This window comes from Neodiprion lecontei, chromosome 7, assembly GCF_021901455.1.
Source record: "Neodiprion lecontei isolate iyNeoLeco1 chromosome 7, iyNeoLeco1.1, whole genome shotgun sequence".
Taxonomy (NCBI): domain Eukaryota; kingdom Metazoa; phylum Arthropoda; class Insecta; order Hymenoptera; family Diprionidae; genus Neodiprion; species Neodiprion lecontei.
The window spans coordinates 2,969,720-2,994,214 of NC_060266.1; the positions used below are offsets into that span (position 1 = coordinate 2,969,720).

General features: G+C 36.2%; 2 protein-coding genes across 2 annotated transcripts; both read right to left on the reverse strand.

The window, feature by feature from the left end:
* Positions 1 to 3,454: 3,454 nt before the first annotated feature.
* Positions 3,455 to 13,480, reverse strand: LOC107221802 (E3 ubiquitin-protein ligase SMURF2). The gene is made up of 12 exons (XM_015660932.2): positions 13,072 to 13,480; positions 11,811 to 11,849; positions 11,218 to 11,326; positions 11,003 to 11,136; positions 10,190 to 10,454; positions 9,453 to 9,874; positions 8,846 to 9,095; positions 8,552 to 8,733; positions 7,525 to 7,715; positions 6,714 to 7,111; positions 5,915 to 6,375; positions 3,455 to 5,696 (listed from the first exon to the last, which is right to left on the reverse strand). The coding sequence occupies exons 1-12, from the start codon at positions 13,124 to 13,126 to the stop codon at positions 5,509 to 5,511; spliced, it is 2,694 nt and encodes an 897-aa protein (XP_015516418.1). The 5' UTR covers positions 13,127 to 13,480; the 3' UTR covers positions 3,455 to 5,508.
* A 1,034-nt stretch (positions 13,481 to 14,514) lies between these two features.
* On the reverse strand, positions 14,515 to 23,771 carry LOC107221801. The gene is made up of 4 exons (XM_015660930.2): positions 23,617 to 23,771; positions 21,455 to 21,509; positions 18,924 to 19,082; positions 14,515 to 16,270 (listed from the first exon to the last, which is right to left on the reverse strand). Exons 2-4 carry the CDS (start codon positions 21,497 to 21,499, stop codon positions 16,082 to 16,084), a joined length of 393 nt encoding a protein of 130 aa, XP_015516416.1. The 5' UTR covers positions 21,500 to 21,509; positions 23,617 to 23,771; the 3' UTR covers positions 14,515 to 16,081.
* Positions 23,772 to 24,495: the final 724 nt, after the last annotated feature.

The window sequence follows — 24,495 nt, forward strand, 5'->3', positions numbered from 1 at the left end:
ATAACGCTGCTGTTCTGCAACAGTCGGATGATAAAAATTTTATGCACCATTATTGCCGCAATTATCCAATCAATGAATTGCTGTTTTGAAATACCTCCTCGGCTATGTTCATTCAATACCAGGAGCAGTTTCTCGACAAAATTTCATTACAATAGCTAATATTCTACAGCGCCAAAAATTGCACCATCATCCGTGAATTTTCAATCGGAAAAACGAAACATGCCAAAGCAGAATATTTCAAGATAAGAAACGACAATAGTGAGAACTAGTACAACCTCAATATATTTTTTGGTATCTTGTCAAAATATACATTGTTATTCCTTTTTCTGTTATACAAATTAGAAAGGGGTAAGGACGAACTTGAATTAAACAATAAGGAATAAATAAATCAGAAACAGAACAATTCAAAAATATGTGCGATTATTTATAATCATTTATTTCAGTTGCGTTCGTCTGTTATGCGTACATAATCTATACATATGAATAAATTTATACATCTGACTATCAGTAATTAAAATAATTTCAGGACTCCAATAGATCTGTACCATACGTGAGAAGCAGAAGAGATCAAGATTTCCTCCACGAAGTGTTACAGGAAATGCCATTGATCTTTCTTCATGATTTCCGCAGGTTCTCAATTAAATCTTCGAGTCTCTCAGTCGACGAACATGGTATCATTTAATGGTAATTTCTGATTTTTTTGTAATTAAATCTCTTCACTACCACTTCACTATTTCACAGACATCATTATCTATACAATCATCATTTCTATGAAATCACTGATTCATTTTGCTGCATTCATTTTCACGTGTATAATATAGGTAAGGGCAAATTATGTATTCAGTAATATACGATATACGAGAAAGCTTAGCAGTATAGTAGAATGCCAAGAATAAAAATAAGAAACTACGATTCTTACAATTATTCGCAAGGCATTTTTCCAACATCTATGTACATATACAGAGGCTTACACTATGAAATGGTATCCAAAGATATAAGCATTTTATTGCACCACCAACGATCCTTGATGCGAAACATTTGTAGTTTTCGTTATTTGATTTTGTTTCTTGTCGTTTTTAAATTATTGGTGCATGATATGGTATAATTCACAATCTTATCGTTCAATTTTCATTCTAATTGCGAGACAGACCACCTCGTATAATTTTATAATGTTCCCTTTCGAAGAGTATTAATTTAAAAATAATACTTATGCAAGAACAACACAAAACCAGAGTCTCAATTCATCTTTTTATTCTCAGAAATTATTATTTTGTATAAGGGTATTAATTCAAAAATAACGATAACAAAAAATGGAAGTATGAAGGAAAGAATATTGTACAAATTAAATTATTATAGTTTTATAAAAATGTGAACAAAACATTTATTTAACGTGAGAAACCTTCAATGTAATAGAGGAAAGAAAGGGAGAAAGAGAGGGAGGAAGAGAGAGAAAAAGAAAATTGAAAATCACGAGAGAAACAAAAGTTCAAACAAAAAAATTGAAAACAACGAAAAAAAAATTTCACAACGATTTTTCTATTTACAACTATAAAATAATATCAGGAATAATGATAATAATAATAATAGTTATGATGATGACGATGATGATGATGACAGTAATAATAATAATAATAAACGTTGTTTTGAACATCGGCATAATTTGTAATAATTATCATCAATATTTACTAATCAATTATTAATTCATTCGCTCAGAGCCGTATGCATATAATATTCATCAATATTTATAATGTTTAATATGTAAGTGTAATATATGCACAATGTGTAAAATTCATTATTATATATAATATATGTATATTAGAAATTGTTAGCAAGGCACTAATTACATTTTCGTATTAAAGAAAAAACGAAAAAACAATTGCATGATAATCTTATTCTTCGTAAGTAAACGACATCATGTATTTTTCGTTTTCACTTTAAATGGTTTACCTCTCAAGAATATCCAAAATCAAATCGTTCAGATAATAATGATAATAATAACGATAATAATAATGGTCATAATAAATAAATATTGAAAAACATACATTGATTTCCAATATTCAAGATGCATGCGCTGTGTGTGTGTGTGTGTGTGTTCGTGTACGATTGTCTACATAATTAGTCACCACGAATTAATCGAGCAATTAATTACAGTTTCATTTTATGTATCTGTATATGCGTATCAAAAACTAAGAAATATTAAATTAATTACAATTTTTTGTTTTTGTTTTTTTTTTCATCTTTCTTCAATACATGTATGTATAAATTTATATATAAATATACATATATGAATAAATATAATTATTACTATGATAATAATGTAGCAGTAGTAGTAGCAGCAATAGCGATAATATAATGGGTGCATTGCAATGATGTAGGCATTTATATAATTCGTGTGTGTATGTGTGTATTTTATTACATATATATATATAAAATAAATATATATATGAGTTGACTATTTCGCGAGAAAGCATACATGATTATCAGATACCTGTTAACAATATATTTGTAATACCCAATAATAACAATAATAATATTAATAATAATAATAATAATAATAATAATAATAATATAATGAGTAAAGAAACTTCAAAAATCGTCCAGCATGCTCTCGCTGCTCTCTCTCTCTCTCTCTCTCTCTCTCTCTCTCTCTCTCTCTCTCTTTCCATCTGTTTGTAGTATTAAGTTTAATCGATATACAATTGTTTTTATTTTTTAATTACATTTTCAAGTAATATCAAAATTAATGATAATAATTATTTTAGTTAAGAATATTGCTGTGGTATAATGCACATTTTCCAAAGGCAACTCTGTGTGAACGATTTATCATTTGTTTCTTCTTTTATTGTTATTCAATAAAAAATTTATTCAACGAAATTTTCGTACCTCTGCTATATTTTCTTCTCCTTTTTTTTCATATTTTTTATAAGTTTTTCTCTTCCTTCAACGACTAGAGATTATCTTCAAAGAATTTTTACGTACAGATGTACATGACTTTGACTCTAGAAATACGTGTATGCGGAAAAGATTTGAAGAGATTAAAAAAAAGTTTACGTTCCTCGCAATTATTGATATACACGTAGGCGTATGACGGGGTATTGAAAAAGAGATGAAAGAAAGAATGAAAAAAAAAACCGAGTAAATCAATACATAAATAAGAAGCGAAAATGTCGCTATATTGCGACTTCGATAAAATACAGAATTTGTTATAGGTCAAATAAAAAAATCTCTTCCCAACAACACCGTTCAATTAAATATTTCTTTTCATCCACTTCCTTTTACTTCAATCATATTATCGCGATTCCATTCGGGCCTGTTTTATTGTCAACAATTACAGTATCACAATAATAAGAAGAAGAAGAAGACTAATGCGAATAACAGTAAGGAAAAAAAGAATTTTCCGATTCATCAAAATTATCACCATTATTCACGTATTTTGATAAATAATACGAAAAAGAAAAACACACGTTTGGATTTTATTTACATTGATAATAACAGTTATAATAAGAATAATATTAACGTAGGGGTAAACAAAACTTTTTTTCGCAATCAACAAATAATTATATCGTCATCGCGTCGTTTCATTTGTCATCGCTAAACCGAATTGAACATGGATATACAGAAAAAGAAAAAACAATACAAACGTAAGACGAAGAAAATACCTAAAAATTATTCAAACTTTTTTTTGCAATTATAAGAACAACATTATAACAAGTATGTGCCTGATTATTTCATTGATGCGAATTATTTTCACTTCCAACCTAGGTTTCCGTTTTCATTGTATTTCGATTTTTTACTTCTAGTACACATATTTTCGCTCTGAATAAATGAGTCGCATTACATTTTCCATACGAAATTGCGAGAGAGCGAGAAATTATCATCCTTTAAAGGAAACCTCGTGAACCAACATTTGAAAAAATAAAAAAATGCAAAACAGAAAAATCGTCATGGCAAACGCAAAAATAAGAAAAAACAAAAAAAAAAATAATAAATATAAGTTACATCAAATATTTAGCTCTTGGTTATTTTGCTTGTCATTTTATATCTTGGATTATCTTTTCTTTGTGTTCTTATTTGCATAAAAATTTCAAAACGAGCACTAAAGTACTTTTATTAAGGCAATCAAGGTTTTCAAACGCAGAGAAAACCCCCCTTAAATTCCTATTATTATCGTTACTATTACTATTACTAATTATTATTTTTACTAATTACTACTGAAATGCATTGCTTGATATCTTATTAATCTATCTTTATCCACATTTTGTCCATTACTCACTTATAATTCTCCCTTCCCTTCGTATCTATTTCTTTTTTTTTTCCAATTTGTTCCGACTATTCTAAAAATTATATTTTCAAAGTACGTATAAATTTTTATAGTCACCCATAGACTGCGAATAAATTGTATCTGTGCTGTGACTCATATGTCGAGAAACAATAATATATAAAAAGCAAGAAAAGAAAACAAAGGGAAAATGTTTCAAGCATTTGTTTTTCTTAACGATTCTCCATAACACGAGAAGAGACAAAACCAGAGGAGATATATGACATATTACAATAACACGTAGAAGCTAAGAACAAAAATTTCGTGTTTCGCGATCAAGTCAATATTATTTCTTTCGACCTATTTTTCACATTATTATTACAATAATATACACAAGCTTTACATCAACCGTTCGCTGTATCATTATTATCGTTATTACTCTTATTATCCTTGTCATTATTATTGCTCCTCAAGTATCAGCGAAAATGAAAAAAACAAGAATGATGGAAATTTTATCGTAAAAAAACAGAAATATACGACAAAATCAGTCTAACAATACCATATAGGTATCTAATCAATTCCCGTTAATTTATTTCATTGCTAACGATTTAATTTTTAAACATTAGTGGGACGAAAAAATCAAGCTGTATAAAAAAAAAATAAACGCGTACACTAGTGCTGAACAGTAATAAAAAAATATACTACACTAAATTCATTGTTGTGCTTTTCTTCTAAAACTCAATTCATTTTACAAATATCTATTTATGTATCTATTTAACTGTCTATCTGTCTATATTGTATATATTTATATAACTACCTAACTATTCATCAGCTTTCCACGGCAGATAAATTGCCACGTGGTATATAATACAAGTACAAATACATCTGCATTGAAAATGAGGCGCGGGTGGAAAGGAATATTTGTAAACCAGTTACGCGATTGGTCTTTCATATTTTTTACGTGAGATGACAGAAAGAAGATTTAAAAAAAAAACGACGGGATAAATGTGCTAGTGCAATAAGCAGCGCACAAGGTGCGAAACGGTATTTCATTGTTTTTTTTCTCATTCTTTCTTTCGTTTTTCTTATTTGTTCCGTATTTTTCCTATTTTTTACTTTCTCTTCATTTTCTTTTTTGCCAAATTCCGACAAGAAATCTTATAATAAATTATTGTGTACGTAAAAAACGCCTACCTTTCACCGACCCCTTCCATTTTCTCTTTTTTTCTATCCTCTTTCATACTCTACGGTCACTCAACAGCGAAACCACAAGTTTCTTCGACAGCCTGCGTCAGTTTATCTAACATTTTTTGATAGCTTTGATAATTCTGCGGTATGTCTATCCTGTTGAAGCACGTGTGAGCCTTTGGCAAATTTTCACTAGGTGCGTCCACAGCGTGAATCGTGAAAAGACGGGGACCCGCCGCTCCAGTCGAACCTTAAACCGAAAGAAGAAGACATCTTTCGATTAAGATGAAGACTTTACAGTCTGCAACGTAGTTCGATGCGCGGTGGTTTTTGATCGAGTTTACAGTTAATCTATACTATCGTGTGATAATCAACAAAATTAAACAGATCCAACACAGTTTTCGTTTAAATACTGTATGGAGATCAGCGATCACACCTTGAAATGTAAGAAGTGATAAAATAACTCACCTTGTAGCGCTTTGAATCCCTGCAAAGGTACCCTTGAGCTTCCGGTAACAAATTGTAAAAGTCTAGCCCTCATTTCTTCGCCGTACGATTCGACAATTTGCCAGAACCATCGCACAATTGGAGTATCGGGTGTGCAGTGTTTCAGTCTCGTGTGCATTTTCCAATCGTTGATATCGATGGATCCCAGACCGCCAATGACAAGCTCGAGTTCCCGTTCGTCAAACGGCCTCAATAACTGAGGCGGTATCAATTCGTGAAAACCTTTTTGCAACGCCAGGAACTGCTGCTCTATACCCCGCATAAAACGATAATTGACGTAGAGTCTGACATATTCACGTTTATTTTCCTCCGTTACTACAATATCTTTGCCACCGGGTTTCAATTCGTGATTTTTCAACACTCCGAAACTACTGTGCTCCACGGAAAACGTTGCATCCAATACACCATCGATGCTGTTCTCTCTATGGATGAAACAAAAGGGAAAAAAATTAGTTTAATAAAGATTGCACAAGTTTCTGTATATTCGTTTGTTTAACGCGGTGATTTGCGAAGAAATCGAAATCTCTTCAACATTTGGTCATTCGAAGGCGTGAATAATGCCGACTAAATATTAGCGCGAGGTGAAATCGACGAAAAGCGGATCAAACCAATATCAGGGACATCAATGAACGGCATTAAAATGAAAAAAATCCCTGAACTTTGACCCCAACAAGTGAAATTCCCCCAAATATCGGCGATATTCAAGGTTTTCACCACGTATTAAAATTAACAGGAAAGCAACTAATAGTCGTCAACTTACAGCATCCAAGTCAAGCTTCTGTGCAGCTCTGGATCTACGCCCTCAATGTCGCTGAGAGTGATCGCCTTGTTGAGAAGCATTTTGTAAAACGGCGTCGTAAATCCACCATCGACGTGATGCCCGTGGAAAACAGCAATACCGATTATCCTACCAGCGAAATGGAAGTAGGAAAGGTGCTCCGGATTTATGCCCGAGTCGGGGTTTATCTGTAGGGTGTAATTGTCGTCTCTGGAATACTGGAAGAGCCCATACTGAGGATTCAGCATCTCGTGTGAAAGCAGGTAAAGCCATTCCCTCGCAACTCCGCCGTAGTCGAGTCCCTCTTCGCCCCGGAACTTCACCATCAAACGCTTGCGCATATCCTTGGGTCGCATCTTCATTATCAGTCTGTACGATTCCTGCGCAACGAATGGAAGTAGCAATCAATTGACGTGCGAAATAAAAACAATAGCGTGAAAGTTGAAGAACTACTGATTTTAGGATATACCAGTGAAAATTATTGCCAACAGTTTTTTCATTTTTGCTAAGAATAGCGAAATTTGCCGAGATTTGAGAATACCGAAAAGTTAACAAATTTTTCTAGAACGGAAAGTTAGCTTTAATTTTTCTTTGACAATTTTTTTATCAATATTTGTAACTCGTTTGGCAATTGAAATAATCGTAGTAAACACAATCGTATTAAACTTATCTGGAAACATTTTACATAGTTGTTTTACAGTCGCGTCAACTTACGCCTTCATAAAAACGGCAAGTTAAACAAGGTAATGAATTGCCCCTGAGATAATGAACAAGAAAATGGCGAATCATTTACCTCAAATATCTCGTTTCTGGATACTTCCAATCTGCAATGACCACTTTGTGGTTGCAGCGCATTGAGTTCAGCTCTGAGGCACTTGAGTTTAGCTACCAGATCTCGTTTGTACTTAGGAAGCAGCTCGCTTTCCATGAGTTCCTTGGGGAGGTCGGAAACTGTCTGTCCATTTTGCGATGGGGTACTTTCAGCTGAAACACACAAAATTTGTTTTCATCACGTGAACCGAATCCCGACGGAAATCGCAAAATCTGCATCAAATACCTGTCGGCGAAAAAAAACGCACCATTTACAGAACCGACGAAGAAAACGCGAATGAAATTAAACGGCATGGTCAGACTGCACAGCTCACATAGAATTGCAACTGAGCACAATATATCAGACGTAAACAAAGTAATACGCTGATACATTCGTCTGATAAGATAAGAACTAGCCAATAGTCAGTGGCTCAATGAACAGACGTGAATAATCCCGTTTCTTGGTTTCGCACCTTTTCAATTAATAGTCAGCACTGGCTAATTTCTTTTTTCTTTTCGGTTGAGATTTTACCGGGTGAAAAAATTGCGGCGGTTAAGTATGAAATTATCTCTTCTGCAAGCTGGATATACCATTGCGCAATAATAATTGTACGCAATACCGCGACAAACGACGCGTTATTCATATTCATAATACTGCGTTTATAGCGTGGGAGGGAGAAGGAGAGAAAGAAAGCAACTCGTACGGGAAAAAAGTCAGAAATCTTGACTAAGGGGGTAATCCAGGGTGTTTACCGGTGTTTATTTTATTTTGTTAGATTTTCTTTCTTTTTTCTAGTCTACGTTTGACGTCAACTTCGGAAAACACATTGCTAATTGCAAAACGCACTTTGCACACGGATATTAAGTAGAGAAATCAAACGTGTGACAAAATTAATTCCGTAATCTATTCATTCAAGTTGAAGTAAGTTTTCTATCGTTTCATGATTTTTTCAAATCATTTTTTGCTTCTTTACACGGCATGTTCACTCTTTTCATATGATTATACTCACAGGTAGGAGAATTGTTGTTACTCGTTCCCTCTGTTCTGGGCCTAACGGGATTCGTCGGAGTAGATACAACTGCTGGTGTAGGAGGAGCTTCACCTCCAGCTGCCGGCTCTACTCTAGCCAAGTTAGAATTACTCGATGAATTCGCTGCCTGATTAGACGTCCCATTTTGCGGACTTTGCCGCCTAAAAGAAGACAGGAGTACGTGGTTGAGTAAACGTATAAATATATAAATGACGGAGAAGATACATATCCAAGACAAGAAAAAGTTACAATCGTTAAGCTGGTTCAACTTACTTTAACAAGTTGCTTATTATCTGTCCGGACAACCGAGGATCCGTGAATTGGGTTGTCCTGTTGTTATGATCGACGAAGTAAACTCGTCCTGTTTGCGTCTGGCGCATTTCCCATCCGCTGGGAAGCGGCCCGAGCTCATTTGCCAACTCGTTAGCTGGCAAATCCCGTGGTATCCTTGGATCATGCCACGTTGAGGCGCCCGTCGGTACATGGTAGAAGTAAACCTGTCCTTGCTGCGTTTTCCTCAATTCTGAATAAAGATTACAGCCTTTAGTTTCGCAAAATCGCTTAGTGCAAGTGTTCAACATAGCGACAACGTTGTCCAGAATCACGCCAAACAGTTTTTGTGAATTTCGATCAAATCGTCAACATTATAAACCAAAATAAGGGAATCAGGATTGAATAAAAGTAAGTACTTTCCTGGTATCCTAAAAAGAATTTCCATTTTTTTTTTTTGCCTTTGAAAATAATTTTCATCTCATCATTCGCAAGAAAAATTATGGTGGAATCGATAAAAGTTCTCAGGTTTTTTCTCTTATTAAGAAAATGGAGAAAACTTAGTTGTTTTTCTTTCATAAAATTGCGCCAATGATTCTTTGACTCTTACCATATCCTCGGGGCAGATCGGAGGGTTGATTGTCATTCCTCCTTTCACCATTTGGCATAATGCTGTTGCGATTTCTGTTCGTTCTATTCTGTCTCCGAGCCTGACTTCCATTGGCTAATCGATTGCCATTCTGCTCCTCGCTGGTTCTTTGCGGTCTCCTTTCCCGGGTTGAATTAGTCGCCGTCGTGTTTCGCAGATTGTGATTGTGATTATTGTTCTGACCCTGCGTAGGCGTGTTTTGCACCGAATTCTCTCTCACCGGTGTCCTATTCTGGGATCCTTCTCCATTCCAGTCCGATGTCCTCGAGCTCGGACTCTGGCTCCTCATGTTCTGGGGACTTCCACTTCCACTTGGCGATGTCGGTTCCGTTCCCAGAGGTGGTGGCGGCTCTGGTGTTGTGGGGATTATGACGTTCGCTGGTCTAAAACAAGGGTATGAAAGTAAATGCTGGGTGAGAAGTTGGTGCCTGAAAAATACGATATTGTTCCGAGATTAAGCCGACCCCGCATATACTGTAGAATGATCCCTAATTCTGAGACAATATTTCAGGGTGTTTTTCTTATTTACCGATCCGCATATAAGACGAAGACGATTTTGGCAGGTACTATGAACGAAAGAAAACTTTCGGCTTATTTTCAAAACAATACAGTAATAACCTCTGAGAAAAATTGGTTACAAAAGGGAAACGAGTGGAGGAAGAAACAATTGCGAGGTGACTAGAGGCAAGGCTACTTACCGAGAATTTGGCCGCACCCACTGAGTGCTTCTATTGAAATGATTGACATAATAGAGTCTTCCATTTTGAGCACGCCTTTCCTCCCAGCCATCAGGAAGATCCGTTGGACAACTTAGATCTCCGAGAACATCGACAACCGCGTTGTGGCCAACGGTATTGCTCACCGCTCCGTTATGCCCGTCCCTCGACAATAGCGATACTACTATTTGACCTTTTACTACATCCGTGTCTTCCGAGTGCGCTTTGCAGAGATCCAAGCGTTGATCTGTCGAAGAATAAGGCAGTCGCTGTTAATCAGTGGTAGATATCAAGTCAGCAGAGATTGATAGTAGAGTTTTTTTTTGTGTTACAAAAGAAATTCTGATCCTCTAAATTATAAAACATTTCATTAATACCATTCAGAATCCAACCAATGTAAAAATCAGAAATTGTGACAGAATTTGAATTTCAAAGGCTTCTGGAATTCAACGATAAGTAGCTTACTCGGACTACTCACTGGGACATTTAGGGAAAATCTTATCAAGAATTGCTTTTCACAATCTCAGAAATGACATCAACGTGTGGTTTTGAGTTCATTCAACATTAACGTTGAGCTTAGTTCGAGATATTCTATGTTAAGTGGGAACTAAAACCACAAATGACTTGTACAATATGATAAGTCATTGACCAAAACGATAGCTGTCCGGAAAGTCAGAAGACGCAATCAAGATGAGGCGTGAATCATCGTGCTTATTTATAGGCTTCTGATAAAACGTCGTTTGAATTAAACAAATTGAATCAATCGAGTTATGAACAACCCTTAATAAAACTCACATCCGGTATCTTTAAGCCTCTGTATGGTGGAAGAAAGTATGTTAACGCATCCCAAAAATCCACTTCCTTGTTTCTTGTGTATTTTTCTGTGATTCCATACTGATATAGTAATACCGTCATCCTTTCCAATATATCTGAACAAACAATAATCAGAATACGATTAAAACCAGGTATGAGTAAGGCGTAAATTACATCCGAAAAACAACAATTCTTACAAGTCGTAGTGCTGGTTCCATTTGGGGTCAAGCGTTGCCTTGCAAGTGTCCGTGCTATGGCATTGGCCTGAACCGTCAACCGTTATCTTGGCGAATGGGTCAGGAAGACCTTGAATTTGTCAAAAAAAATAAATAAAGAATGCAACAATTAAAGGGAGACCATGCTTGCGACATGTTCGTTCGCGGTACCCTAGACATGAGCTGGCCAAGCACCAAGACGGTGTGCAGTTTTGCGCAAAAACCACAAGGCCACGTAGGTGTTGCGTTGATTGGTTTCAGTATCAAATTTATTAATGGTGAATAATAGAGCAGTGGCAAAGAGGGTCAAGCTGCACTTTTGTCCTCGTTCGGCAGATTCAATTGATATGGTTCAACGAGTTTAACTGATGTAAGCGAAATCATGCAGATAATATGGATGACTGAATCGACAAGTACCGCGAACGACATGACTGTAGAAACTGGTTATCTAGTGAGTTGAGATTGCAATCAGGATTTCTGTATTCTAGATTTTCTAGAACGCCTTGGCTAGGTGAGTTTAATCAACTATTACATGACTAAACGACTAGCACTCTTTACAGCTAATGTTTACTCACGGAAAAGATCCTTTCTGGCGAGGTTACGGGCGCAGAGTACTATAAATGTGGAAAGAAAACAAACGGTATAAATAAACAGGAAAATAAACAAATGACTGGATGCAATGTTAACGAAAATACTTTGACAGGATTTGGGACAAGATTTTAGGAATCAAAGGGCAATTTAATGGTGTAATTATGGTAAGCAGAGCGAAAGGACAAGGGGAAGAAATGAATACTATTCGGAACCTTGTTGTTATCGACTGTGGGCTAAGCGATTGTCTCATCCTTGGTTAAAAATAGTCTAGGAACAAAAAGCGTTTTTCTAAGGTATTTGAAAATAATTCCCTGTAGAACTATGAATATCTAAAGTATTCAAAATGCAATTCGAAAATACTTTTTACAATCTTTCTGAAAAATTTTCATTTGACAATTCTCAAGAATGTTTGATACTCAATTTAGATTCATCATTGATATCTGTTCCTTTATTATTTTAAGAATACAAAATTAACGTTGATGATATCATTTAAAATTGTTTATTACTACCTTAAGTGAAAATCAATATCAATTTAAGGGTAAATTGGGATTTACTGGATTGAAGTTAATAACGTCAACGTCGGAAAACAATGACGATAAAGGAGCCGAGTTTTCAAAACATGAGTAAATTTTGCTTTACATAAGATAACCGATTTCCCGACAATCCTCGAAAATGCCTCAACGTTGCAAAGTGCACCCTAGTAAAGATTTTTCGCTTCGTATCACTGTCAACAGAAGGTGAAAGTCGCTAGTTGACAATAACGAGGTTCTGCCAATAAAGTGACGTAACACAAGTCTACAGCGTCGAGAGGTTTGATGTACAGAAGTCTCAAGTCGGCGCGAAAAATTCGCTCGCCGTCTAAGTCGAACAATACGAGTCGGACGTTAAACGAGCGTGTCGAAATGTTCGAAATGACGGAGACGATTTTAGGACAGAGACGAAAGAAAATCGCCGGCCCGAACACCGCCGATGCCATGTTGAATAATGCATAACAAAAACAGGGAGTCAGCGACGGTTGAAGTCGCTACCTAGTTGAGAGTATTTACTATTTTTGTTGATTAGCGGGAGCGAAATGAAGGGAAAACGAGAAGGGAGGGGGGAGGGGAGAAGGAGTAGGGTTTTTTTTTTTTGTTTTTTCATCTTCCATCTCGAGGGGGGTGAAATCAGAGAACGAAGGAAAACTGGAACGGGCCTGTCTGCGGTTATTTTCAGTCGGGTGGGTCGAGACGAACGACGACGACTTACTCGTGAGGCGGATCTTAACGGCCCCGTTCCTCCTGCTACCGCCGGGATTCGACATAACTGACTTCTCGGACAACGGACATTTACGCACCGACACGCGTCACGACTCTAACACACCAACTCCACTCTGGCCATAGCCTCAATTGATTGTCGGGGTGAATAGGAACGCTTCTAGCCGCTTCCTAATTACCCATGCCATCGCTGTTTGCACCATACCAGGCGAACAGCACCAGTCTCAACTAGATTCGCGATTCACGATTCACGATTTTTAACGATACGAACTACGGACACTGCGTGCGGCCATCACTGGTTATCGCAGTAACTATATTAACTACTTGCGAGATTCGAGAGGCGATTAATCAACCCGTCGAGTTTCGACTCTCGGTTACTACTCCGTGCCTCGAAGATACGCGCCTGCGCAAAGAAAGATTTTCAAACCTTTTGGAAGGTGCTTCCCCTTTGCGGTAGGCAATCACCGATGGGTTTCCGTTGTATCCGCCGAAGGCTCCGATGGAAAAGAATATATAATTTTAGGATTCAAGCGTTACATGGGAACATCGGGGATCGTTTATGTAATTTCACTTTTTACATTTCTCACCATCCAAGTATTCTGATTGGTTTGCAAAGTTTAATCAATTAATCAGAATGCTTGGGTCGTGGAAAATGTGGAAAGTGAAATCACATAAGTAATCGACTCCCAGGTCCTCGGATCATGGACTCTGGCAGAATTCTCAGGCTTGTTTCCCCAAAGCAATTAGGAACAGTTAAAAATTAACATTTAAATTTCAGTGCTTGAGCGAAATTCTTACCCAACTTTGAATCACTGGTAAATTCCTATAGATGATTGTTTTTTAAACTTTCGACGTGGTTTGAGAACGTCTCTTATCTGGTTCTTGAACCTGTGACTTTGAAACTAAATGTAAATCCAATCAGTACTACACTTTCTTCGTACGATGAAAATAAACCCGTGTTTCGACTCATGACTCGATAAAAAAAGATTTTTTTCTCTCGCAACATCGGTACCCAAATATTCAAACGTTTTGAATTCGAGACAATGAAGAACAAGAGTGGAAATAAAAATTAAAAGTACAAACACGTCTAGTATGAAAAATCAAACAAGTTTAGCTTTGAATGGGGTAAAGGTCAGAATCATAATACTGGTCGTAGGTATATAATTTACACGAAGAAAAACAACGCCGCGAAGGTTGAATAAAAATTACAGATGAAACTACGTAGCCGCGAACGTGACTGGTGTGATAATTATATTCATAAGACGTCCTTTCAAAAAAGAAGTCTATTCCAGCCATCTTATTTAACATTTCTGTCCTTCCGTAGTGTATACTTAGCAAGCATAAGTTGTATCTTTATTCGAAATTCACGAGCTACTAAAACTTTAATAGATATATTATACGTAGAAGAGTAAAGTGAAAAGTAAAAAACAAGGAGTGCAAATGAAAATAAAAGATTTTAACAGATTTAGATATCTAGGTATTCATATATACCTATATATGTAGATATTATACATACATAATGTGTAAGCATACATATGTTTCTTTGTCGACATATTGGGCTTATCTTAATAACGTATATATTATGTATCGAAAATTATGTTGTACATCGAGGCTTATAAAAAAGAAATTGGAAATTGAATAACTGCAAGAGCGAAACATCGACAAACATTAAACATTGTCAAAAAAAAAAAAAAAGATGATATAAACGTAAAAATCGTACATGTAGGTTAACATTGATCATGATCATTTCTTTACTGTTTTACAATTGAATCGCAATTCCGTTGTACTACTTACAATAACACATTTTTTTTCTGTTTTCTTTCGTCTTACAATTAAATGAGATGCAATAGTACGATGGGCAAATATCAATTACACGTAACTTACATTTATGTTGTTACTATAAATTATGCGTAAACATACATACATATGTAATAATCTATATCATTAACGTTAACAATAAATATAGATTTCTCTCTGTGTGTGTGTATATATATATATGTATGTATGTATATATCAATAATTATCATTATGAAATAAATCTTTGTTTAACAGGGACTGCTACTTTATCTGATGGCGATAATGTTGCGATTTATGCTAAAAATTTAAATTTATAATCATTGAATGATTGCTACTATACTACATACCCTGGTGGAAATTTTGAAATACAGTATAACAAAAAATTAAGCTTTGTCCATTTCACTGTTTACGTATGTTAATAATCACCTAATTCAGTGGTAATTTTATTTATTTTTTTTCCGTGTAGAATAATATTCATATATTAAAATTTCCACTTCTCTACAAGAGTATACGCAATACATTTACATTATGCGATTTGCACAATGTCTATTGATCGATTGATAAATATGCTTTCCGAAATCTAGTCGCGTTCGGAATATAAGGAATTAAAAAAAGTATATTGTAAATCTCATTGGAGTAAAAACGAATAAACAAATTCTATGAAACACTAAACGACACGATCAATAGTTTGACAAGAATAACACGTTTTTGACAGTAACACATTGATGGTACGTAATATTATATTATACCTATAATTTATAGCGTTGATGATAATCAAGAGTGAACCATAAGCTATACGAGTGAATTTTGCTAACTGAATACTAAGTGTGAAAAAAATTGTTTCGCATTAAAATGACAGCCAAACCGCTGTTGCCATAATTTTTTGTAACCTGGGATAACAATGGCTAACCTTCAAACGCCAAAAACGATTGTACGCTAAAAATAAAATCTCAATAGGCGGTAGCATTAGCGGCCATATTGATTTTGTATTCGCCCACCAAATGAGATGCATTTGTTTTTTTTTCACAACCGCAGGTCAAATTTTCTGCATCAGATATACTTTGATTCTGAAGAATTTTTATGATAATTGCAAAACTTACCGGGCACTTGTGTATTCGCTATTAGTGGTATTATAATAATTACTGTATATATGTATAGACGAGGAGCAGTCCCTTTTGAAGCGAGCTTCTTCAGCCGTGTACACTTCAAGCGTCACCTCGGAAGGTAAAAACAGCATCGACTAGGAAGAAGACACCCTCTATCACCGCTATAGAGCCCTTGGATAAACCAATGTCCCTGAGATTTTGGTAATTAGAAACGTGTTGGTAATAATCGATGGTCACAGCGCCGACGATTATGAAGAGAACGCAGCCGACGACACTGAAGAAGAGGTCCTACGAAAAACAGAAATGAAATTATCACCCACGTGAACGAATTAAATTTCTGAAAATCAACCGTCTATAAATTATTTATTTTTTTTTTTTTTCTCTTTCATATTCATTACGGTTGGACCTCGGTGTGTTTTATGTTTGTATTATTTTGACTTCGAAGAATTGAAAGATTTTTCTAAGCATTGAAAATATTAGAAACAAAAACTTTAGAATACAGTTTCGAAAAATTCACTCGCAACTTTTATCCAATAATGTTTGAAAGATCAATTCTCAAAGTATCAGTTGAAAAGTCAACCTGTTTCAAGATTCGTGTGGTTTTTTTTTTTTTAATTCTAATATACATACATTTTTAAGTTGTTTATACAAAGTTATCATTTTCTAATGAGACTTCAAACAATTTCGTCTGCAGACTAGCTCTACCTGTACATTAAAGATATAACCGACTCGATTTGTTTTCAAATGTTTCAGAGTATATATATATATTTACTACTCAACGACCCAGATATTTTCAGTACAACGGACTGAGTCCCGTCTCACCATATTCATTACAACAGCTTTCAAGTTTACTTTACCGCGTGAACGACGTTATATGTATACCTATCATTGCTCAATCCAAATAAATTTATATGTGTGTAAAAAAAAATAAAAGAAAATGGATTTAATCGTTTTTCTGCAATTTGCTTAACTCACACGTTACACGGTGTAACTTAATATGAAAAAAAAAAAGATTTATCAATTTTCTTTTCCGTCCTTTATTTCTTAATATTTAGGCAGATAAATAAAGAAGACAACTTTTTCTCGTCTTATCGTTAGGTGCGATAAAGTTCTTGCACCCCGGTAAAAAATACTTGGAGAAATTTTTGGCGGTATTGGCCGCTTGGGTCTCGTATACACGGACATATAGATGAAATGTGGAAAAGTTACGCGTAATCAGAACGTCAGTTAATTATCGTTAAAGGCTCGTGGTATGGCTAAGAATAGCCGATGACTAGGTGACACGCAATGCGTATTATCTTGCCATCCCCGGCAGTCTCGCACACTCGATATCAGATCGCGTTATTGGCTCTAATATACAGAATATGGGAATCCGGGCTGGGATCGCATGGCAAAGTGCAAAAGAGCCATTTACTCGCGACATTTCGTGACCGAAGAACGCGAATTGGAGCCTCGCCCTCTCAAAGAATTACACGCGCTACATATTTTCCTACAATTTGCTAGTCGTGAAGGAGGGAGAAAAAAAAAAAATATTAAATTCAAAGATTTTAAGTTGTTTTGATTTTTTTTTTTACACGAGGCCTGAAATAGAGTTCAATATGTAATAGTTTCAGGTTATACTTCGTTCTAGATCGTTGTTTATATTTTCAAGTAAAACTCCCGCGAAACCGCGATGTTATTAAAGATTTTATCGTTACAGTTGTTGTATACGTATATAACTGGCGGAAATAGAATATGTTAAACAGTTTAAACACAGCGGCATCAAGATTTAATCTATAATTCAAGATTTGTTTGAAATCTGTGAAACGATTTGTAAACGAGTTATTTATCGTCGGTTAAAAATCACGTGAAAAAACAATTTCGCGGCTTTCTTTTTTCACTCTCCCACTCAACCTTTGATTGGTGGTAACTCTTAAAACGTGATGCGCCAAAGATCGGAAACAAAACTTAAGTTGTAGCTAATGGTTTACGCTATATTTCAAAAGGTTTATTTTACACCATTGACACCTTTGGTTCCTCATTTGTGTAAACAATTGTATCATAAAAGAAATGTAAGTTTCTTGAAGATACGTACTTTTGATTTACATTCTTCTGACCTGTTCTTTGGCTTATATACAGAATATACGTTAAAAAAAAAGAAAAAAATGAAGAAGAAAAGCATTACTAAGAGATTTACGACTGGCAATACTTGAATAAAAATACTAAAATACTAAAATATAATAAACACAGATTAGACGATCAGGAGGAAAGCTTCAAGATAAAAATTGCGTGCGTTGACTTCGACCTATACGACTCACTTCCTGATCGTTAACTCGGGTTTTTCAAATTTCTAGGTCACACGCTGCTGCGTGTTCGAATACGGTTATTTATCGTTAGGTGGGTCAAAGGTGATTCAGTTGTACAGATTTGCGCGTGGATTTAACAGACGAGCATCAATTTCATCGCGTGCTTTTTTAAACCTACCCTTGACCTACGCGACCTCTTCGTTTCCACCCTGAAAGGCTAAGAATTACGTATATAATGGAATGCATTATTCAACAAGTCCTAAAGTATTCCTCGTGGCTATCGAAAATCGGGCAATAAACATTTATTTATTAGATACAATTCACACGATACGCACGGTCAACTCTGTCGACTGTATCGACAAATTATTTTCTACAATTTGCACAGCAAAAGAGAGAATATCACTCGAAATGCAAAGCTGCAAGTACATTTCATTCGATAGCTAATAAAAAAACAACTTTTGTAATCGTGCTAAGAACAGAAGATTCTTGTAACTTATTATTGGCGAAAACCGTTTTCATGAAACGTAACAAATAACTGTTCACCGTAAGCTGGATAAGTGTAATTTGAGTATGAAAAAATATTTCTCGAATTCGAAAATCGGAAATGCACGTGACTAAAAACAGCAGGATGAAAATTGAAACTTTTATCCGCTTACCACACGACGATTCACCGGAGTCCCCATCATTGTTGCGGCAAATAGTCCGACCAGTATAATCAAGTATCCACCGATCGTTCCCATGGTGAGCATGATCGTATAATTCGAGGATGCCGCAAGGGAGTGATATTCCAGTCCAAGCATAACGCAGACCAAGACCTGAAACCAAACGGGAAATGTTCGTGTCTGAAAGCTCATTGTCGTACCTAAAATGTTGCCGTTTTGACGAATCAAGAAAGAACAGAAAATCCGTATTTCCGCAGCGAAATACAAGATGGATATCAAGGTGGCTCATTTTTAAACTTTTCCTTTTTTTGCAGCAGCAGCAAACGTTGAAAAAGAATTTTTTATGAAACCTGGAGAAGGTACGAAAACATTCAGAGGTTGCTACCAATTTTTTCAATATTCTTTATATATATATTTATGTGTACACTTTACAAATAATAATAATTGTATAAATATTAGTTTATTTTTTTCGTATCGTGGTCCGATTGATCATTGTTTGTAAAAATCATTACCTCACAATCATTGGTGAACGATTAATTGGACCACGATACAAAAAAAAAAAAAAAAAAAAATACAAACAAACAAAAAACTAATATACATATAAGTCCGTAAGGTGTAGACGTAAAAATAAATAAAAATATTATAATAATTGGTAGCGACCTCTAAATATTTTCCTACTTGCTACAGGTTTTATGTACGACAATTTTTTTGTTTTTACAGTATTTGACAGACATTTTTCGAGTAGCAACTTAAAAAAAAAAGGTTAAATATGAGCTACCCTAATGGATATGGATAGGTATCGAAACTATTATTACGATTCAGAAGTGCCCACCAGCTACCGGCCACTTCCACACCATGGCCTTGGATCGAGAAAAGCTGCTGCGCAGATGCGACTCACCGGTTTCAGTGATGTGTGTACGAGTATGTACACAATCGCATACCATATGGTCACGCGTGTACAATATAAAAGCGTAAGAATTGAATTAACGACAACAAAACTATTTATAGTACAACGGACGGTGAATTAATAGGCTTGGGTAAATTCCGTCTAAGACATTTGAATTTCGAATGAGAAATCAAGAATGGCTAATAACGATGATCGCTGATCGAGAATTGATCATTTATGCGACGATTGTTTATATTTATGATACAGTTGACGCATGATCGAGGATGTTTTTATAACTTTTTACTTTCTTCCTTTCACGAGGTTTCGTTACATCGATATGGAAGTATGGTTAATTGGATTTTCCGAATCGTTGACGAAATGTTTACCATGCCGAACGTTCAAGCATCGTTAATTTGTTAATCAGTTCAGTGTGTCAGCTAGCCTGTAAGTCAGAATTCCAAGAATTAACACGAGCGTATATTAATTCCTGTTTGCTCTGATTTTATCCCCATGTTCTTTCATGATTCAGTCATTTGATCGACGATCAATTTCATTTTGCAATCCATCGCTTCACCTCGTTTTCATTTATTCCTAAAAACATTCTGTAATTCTGGGTTTTTTCCATCGTTACGTTTGAATTCTAACCGATATTTAATCCGTCCCGGCAATTAAGAATGACGTTTAAGTGAAAGCAAAATTCACAAGACACGAGTATCAACAAACCTCGATACTCATTTGCTAACTATACTTCCTTAGCACTTTTCTCGATCCATGATGAAAAGGAGGTCAGGAAGTGAAATGATAAAGCCACGGAAACGACATCGTATCGCACTTTTGCACAATCGCACGTCGGTACGGAAGTCCCATGACCACCTATGGAAGTACGCAGGCACCGATCTCGTGGTTGCAAACTGTGAATTGTACGTGACACAATAATTGCGTGTTACGTCATTTCTGTTCCAGACGGTTACTCACGTGGCCAAACACGTCCAAGGAAATTGACACACGCTCACGCATGGCTACATGCGATATAAACGTACACATTCGCCGATGTTTAACAGCGACATTAATGATGACTGCTACGCATAGTCGAGAGTAAGAGCAAACTCTCCTGACAATGCTAACCTCATCCACACGCAATGGACATATTTGCGGTTTACATAGATATGTACATACTTCTTTCAAGCTCTATATTTGTAACGGACCACGCCCAGATCTTCTTCGCTTACACGACGAGATTAAAGCAGACGATTTTTCGCAGGAATTAAATTGCTACTTTCAAACCGATTGCCGGAAGTTACATATCTTCGTCTGAAAATGTGCAGATTCTCGTTCGACGTGTTGGAAAATTTTATTCACAGAAACAGAAAATAAGGGGCAAGGATTCGTCGGAAATTCAGCGCCGTTTCATAGGTTGAATTTTCATGAAATTTAATACGGTCAATTATGTATTTTTGATTTCTCGACTTATTTTTTGTTCTCGAGACTCGATAATTCAAGCCTGAAGAAGATGGCGTGGAAAAAAAAGTCAAGCGATGCTCGGAATCCTGTGAATTTAAACTACCTCAATACTTGACGTGTTAAAATAAAGTATAAAAGAAACCTGCAGACAGTTTAACATGCGAAAGAAGTTACTCACCAGCTCGAAGAGCCTGATGATCGAGAGCTTGGTAAGACTGGCCATTTTTCCTCACCTAAAACAGACAAAGAAAAAACAAATTGGCGTTAAAAGTTGCACATAAAAGTTTGCGTGATAATTATTTCTACATATGGATCGCAGATTTCCGACTTAAGTATTAAATACAAGAATAACGAAGAACATCGTATATCTGCATAAAAAATTATGCATGATGAAAAAATGTTGTGCGATCGTATCGAATCGCCTTGAGGCTATATTTACACATCCAACGATAATGCGTTTACAGTATATTTTTATACCGCATAACCGAAAAGCGTATTTCGTAAGAAGAGAATTAATTGTTGACGGTTGCGTTCCGAGAATCTTTGAATATCTCTTCTCACGGTTTCCTCATACCGGAAGACATCCTCGTTCTGTGACCTCAGACGTTCTCAACTACGGTTACAAGCCAACCGACCGGTCCCTTCGACTCTCGGATCTCACGACGGGTAAGGAGAAAAAAATAAATCTCTCTCTCTCTCTCAAGACTTGAGCAACGCCCTTCATTGTGGATTGTTTTTTTTTTTTTTTCTATACTTATCAGCGTGTCTACAACCGACTGCTTTCGACTTTGACCACATAGTTCGAGCAGTTTGGTTCGAAGAGAAGAGGATGGTAAAAAAAGAGTGGACGGTTGGAACCGCTAACCGCATCTTTTAGTCTTACCACGAACCCAACGAGCAGTACTACGGTTGAAGTGTAGTATTTCAGCTTGATAGTTCCGGCGTACCGGAGAGGAAACGTGCAAGTCGTTGACCTCCTTAGCCGATCGTTCGTTTATAATTGAATTTCATGGATCAGTTGAGGGAGGAGAACGAGGCTGAAGAGGATTGCAAAAGGATGTAGAATATGGGAAACAAGACATCAGGTTCTGTACGACAGGTTCAGAGTCACACCAACTTCTTCTTCTTCTTCTTCTTCTTCGTCGTGCATAGAGTTGAACTTCGAGGTATGGTAACATCAAGTATTCTGACTCAGATCGTTAACGAAAGCCTGCAATTATCACCTTAGCATGTCAGTGAGAATTTCTTCACAATGCGCAGTTTGTTTAGAGAACGTTAGGTGGTCAACCGGTTTGCTGTTCGTCGAATACAAATGACAATAGACTAGGTTTCCCACATCCATTGGCACGAGCAACGATTACGAAAATCCTGAACCTGTTGGGTCGAAGTTTCGTGAAGAGTTAAAAACCTCCAAGCAAGCTTTGAAGGGTCTGTTACATTAGACCGAAACGAACGTTTTAAGGTAAACAAACATGCAATGGTTAAAATAAATCACACGACCCAGTTTCTTCTTTCAGAAGTTCCAGATCAAATTGTATCAAACCCATTCGTTTTCAGCATGTGTACCTACACACTCGATTCCTATTCAACGCATGCGTGCATACCTTCATGGAATTGATGCAGAGGCTTACAAACGTTCGCATTCCCAAAGATAGTCACGGGCTCTTTGTAAGTCATGGTTGCCCCTTTAAGAGGCCTCGATAGTGTGTAGGTATATCGATATGAGATCAGCAGTCACTACGGTATAATCACGGACGTGATCGAAGCTGCGATTGCCCAATCCAAATAAATAATCGGTATACCGCCGTCGATCAGATTCCGTTAATATATACTGACATCTAATTATGCACGAGGTGTATGAAAATATGGTAATCAAACTTAGGGTTTGAATCGGTTTCAACTCCTCAACGGAAAATTCATCGATGTTGTCGCGACGAAGTCAATATCGTTTGTTATAAGGTAAGAGTGCCAGTTTTGACCCTGTCCCAATTATCAACCTTTTGTGGTTGTATCTGTTTGACCCTTGGTTCTAAGATAAATTTCTAGTATCCAACCCTGTAGCAATTGGTTTTAGTCGTCGATATATTCACCATTTGAGCCGTCAATTTTTAATTGGGTCTAAACGTGTCGATAACTGGTACACTAATACCTGACGTAAAATTGACCTGACAATGGGAAACGATTTCATTGAAAAGGGACTGTTACAGTGTCGAAATGAATATCGATATCACATGTACGCTTGACAATGAGTTACAACGATGATGATACACAACATCGTCATCAAGAGTGTAACAACGATTGAATGTCAACGAGTATAACTTATTACGAAATGAAACTCACAATCTGTGGTGATCAACCGGTGTCCTGTTAACTGTGTAAACTGGATCGTATTTCGAAAGGCTGACTTTCTTTTAATGCTGACGATGAACAACACTGAAGTGTACGATATAGTAGTGAGTCGACTCTTCAACGACTGAAACACAACTGAAACTCGGCGAAGATTTACCAACCAGAGTAGCTTCTCACTCCCTCCGTAAAGTCCCCACTCTTTCTTAACGGAACGCGATGTGGTCACGCATGGTGATGCTATGGTGCGTTCATTTTTATATATATATATATATATATATATATATATATATTAGATATATGGTAAATGCGCGTAGGTCACACCCAATGCCACCAAAACCCGTATCGACGAAAATATTAAGGATCCAGTTTGTTGTTGAGTATGACGTTACGTAATTACAACAGGACAAGCACCGTTCACCACCACTCGTCCAATCGTCTTTGACCGAGTTTTTGCGGCTCGAATTTACGTAACATGTTAAATTATTACCAAAAACACGCAGTCCGGACGAATAAATTGTTATTTTTTTCTCATGCTTAAGAAGCTCGGTAGACTTCGCTTGATAAGATTCGAACTTGACCATGCGAATGGTTTGTGATACATGCGACGTAAACAGAAATCAATACTTCATACATAATTACACACACGAAGTGATTGTCTGAATAAAATAGTTTTTATTATTCTGTTGATTTATCTGAGCTGTTTTTATTGTTCTTCTTCATCTTCGTTGGTTGAAACCTTTGCAACTGATCCAATTGTATTTTTGACCAATGGTCAGCGTCTGTTATATCTGGCACCTGTTTTTATTTTTATTCTCAATCTTATTCTCGTTCTTCTTGTTCTTCTTCTTCTTGGTGGAAAGCCTTTGCGAT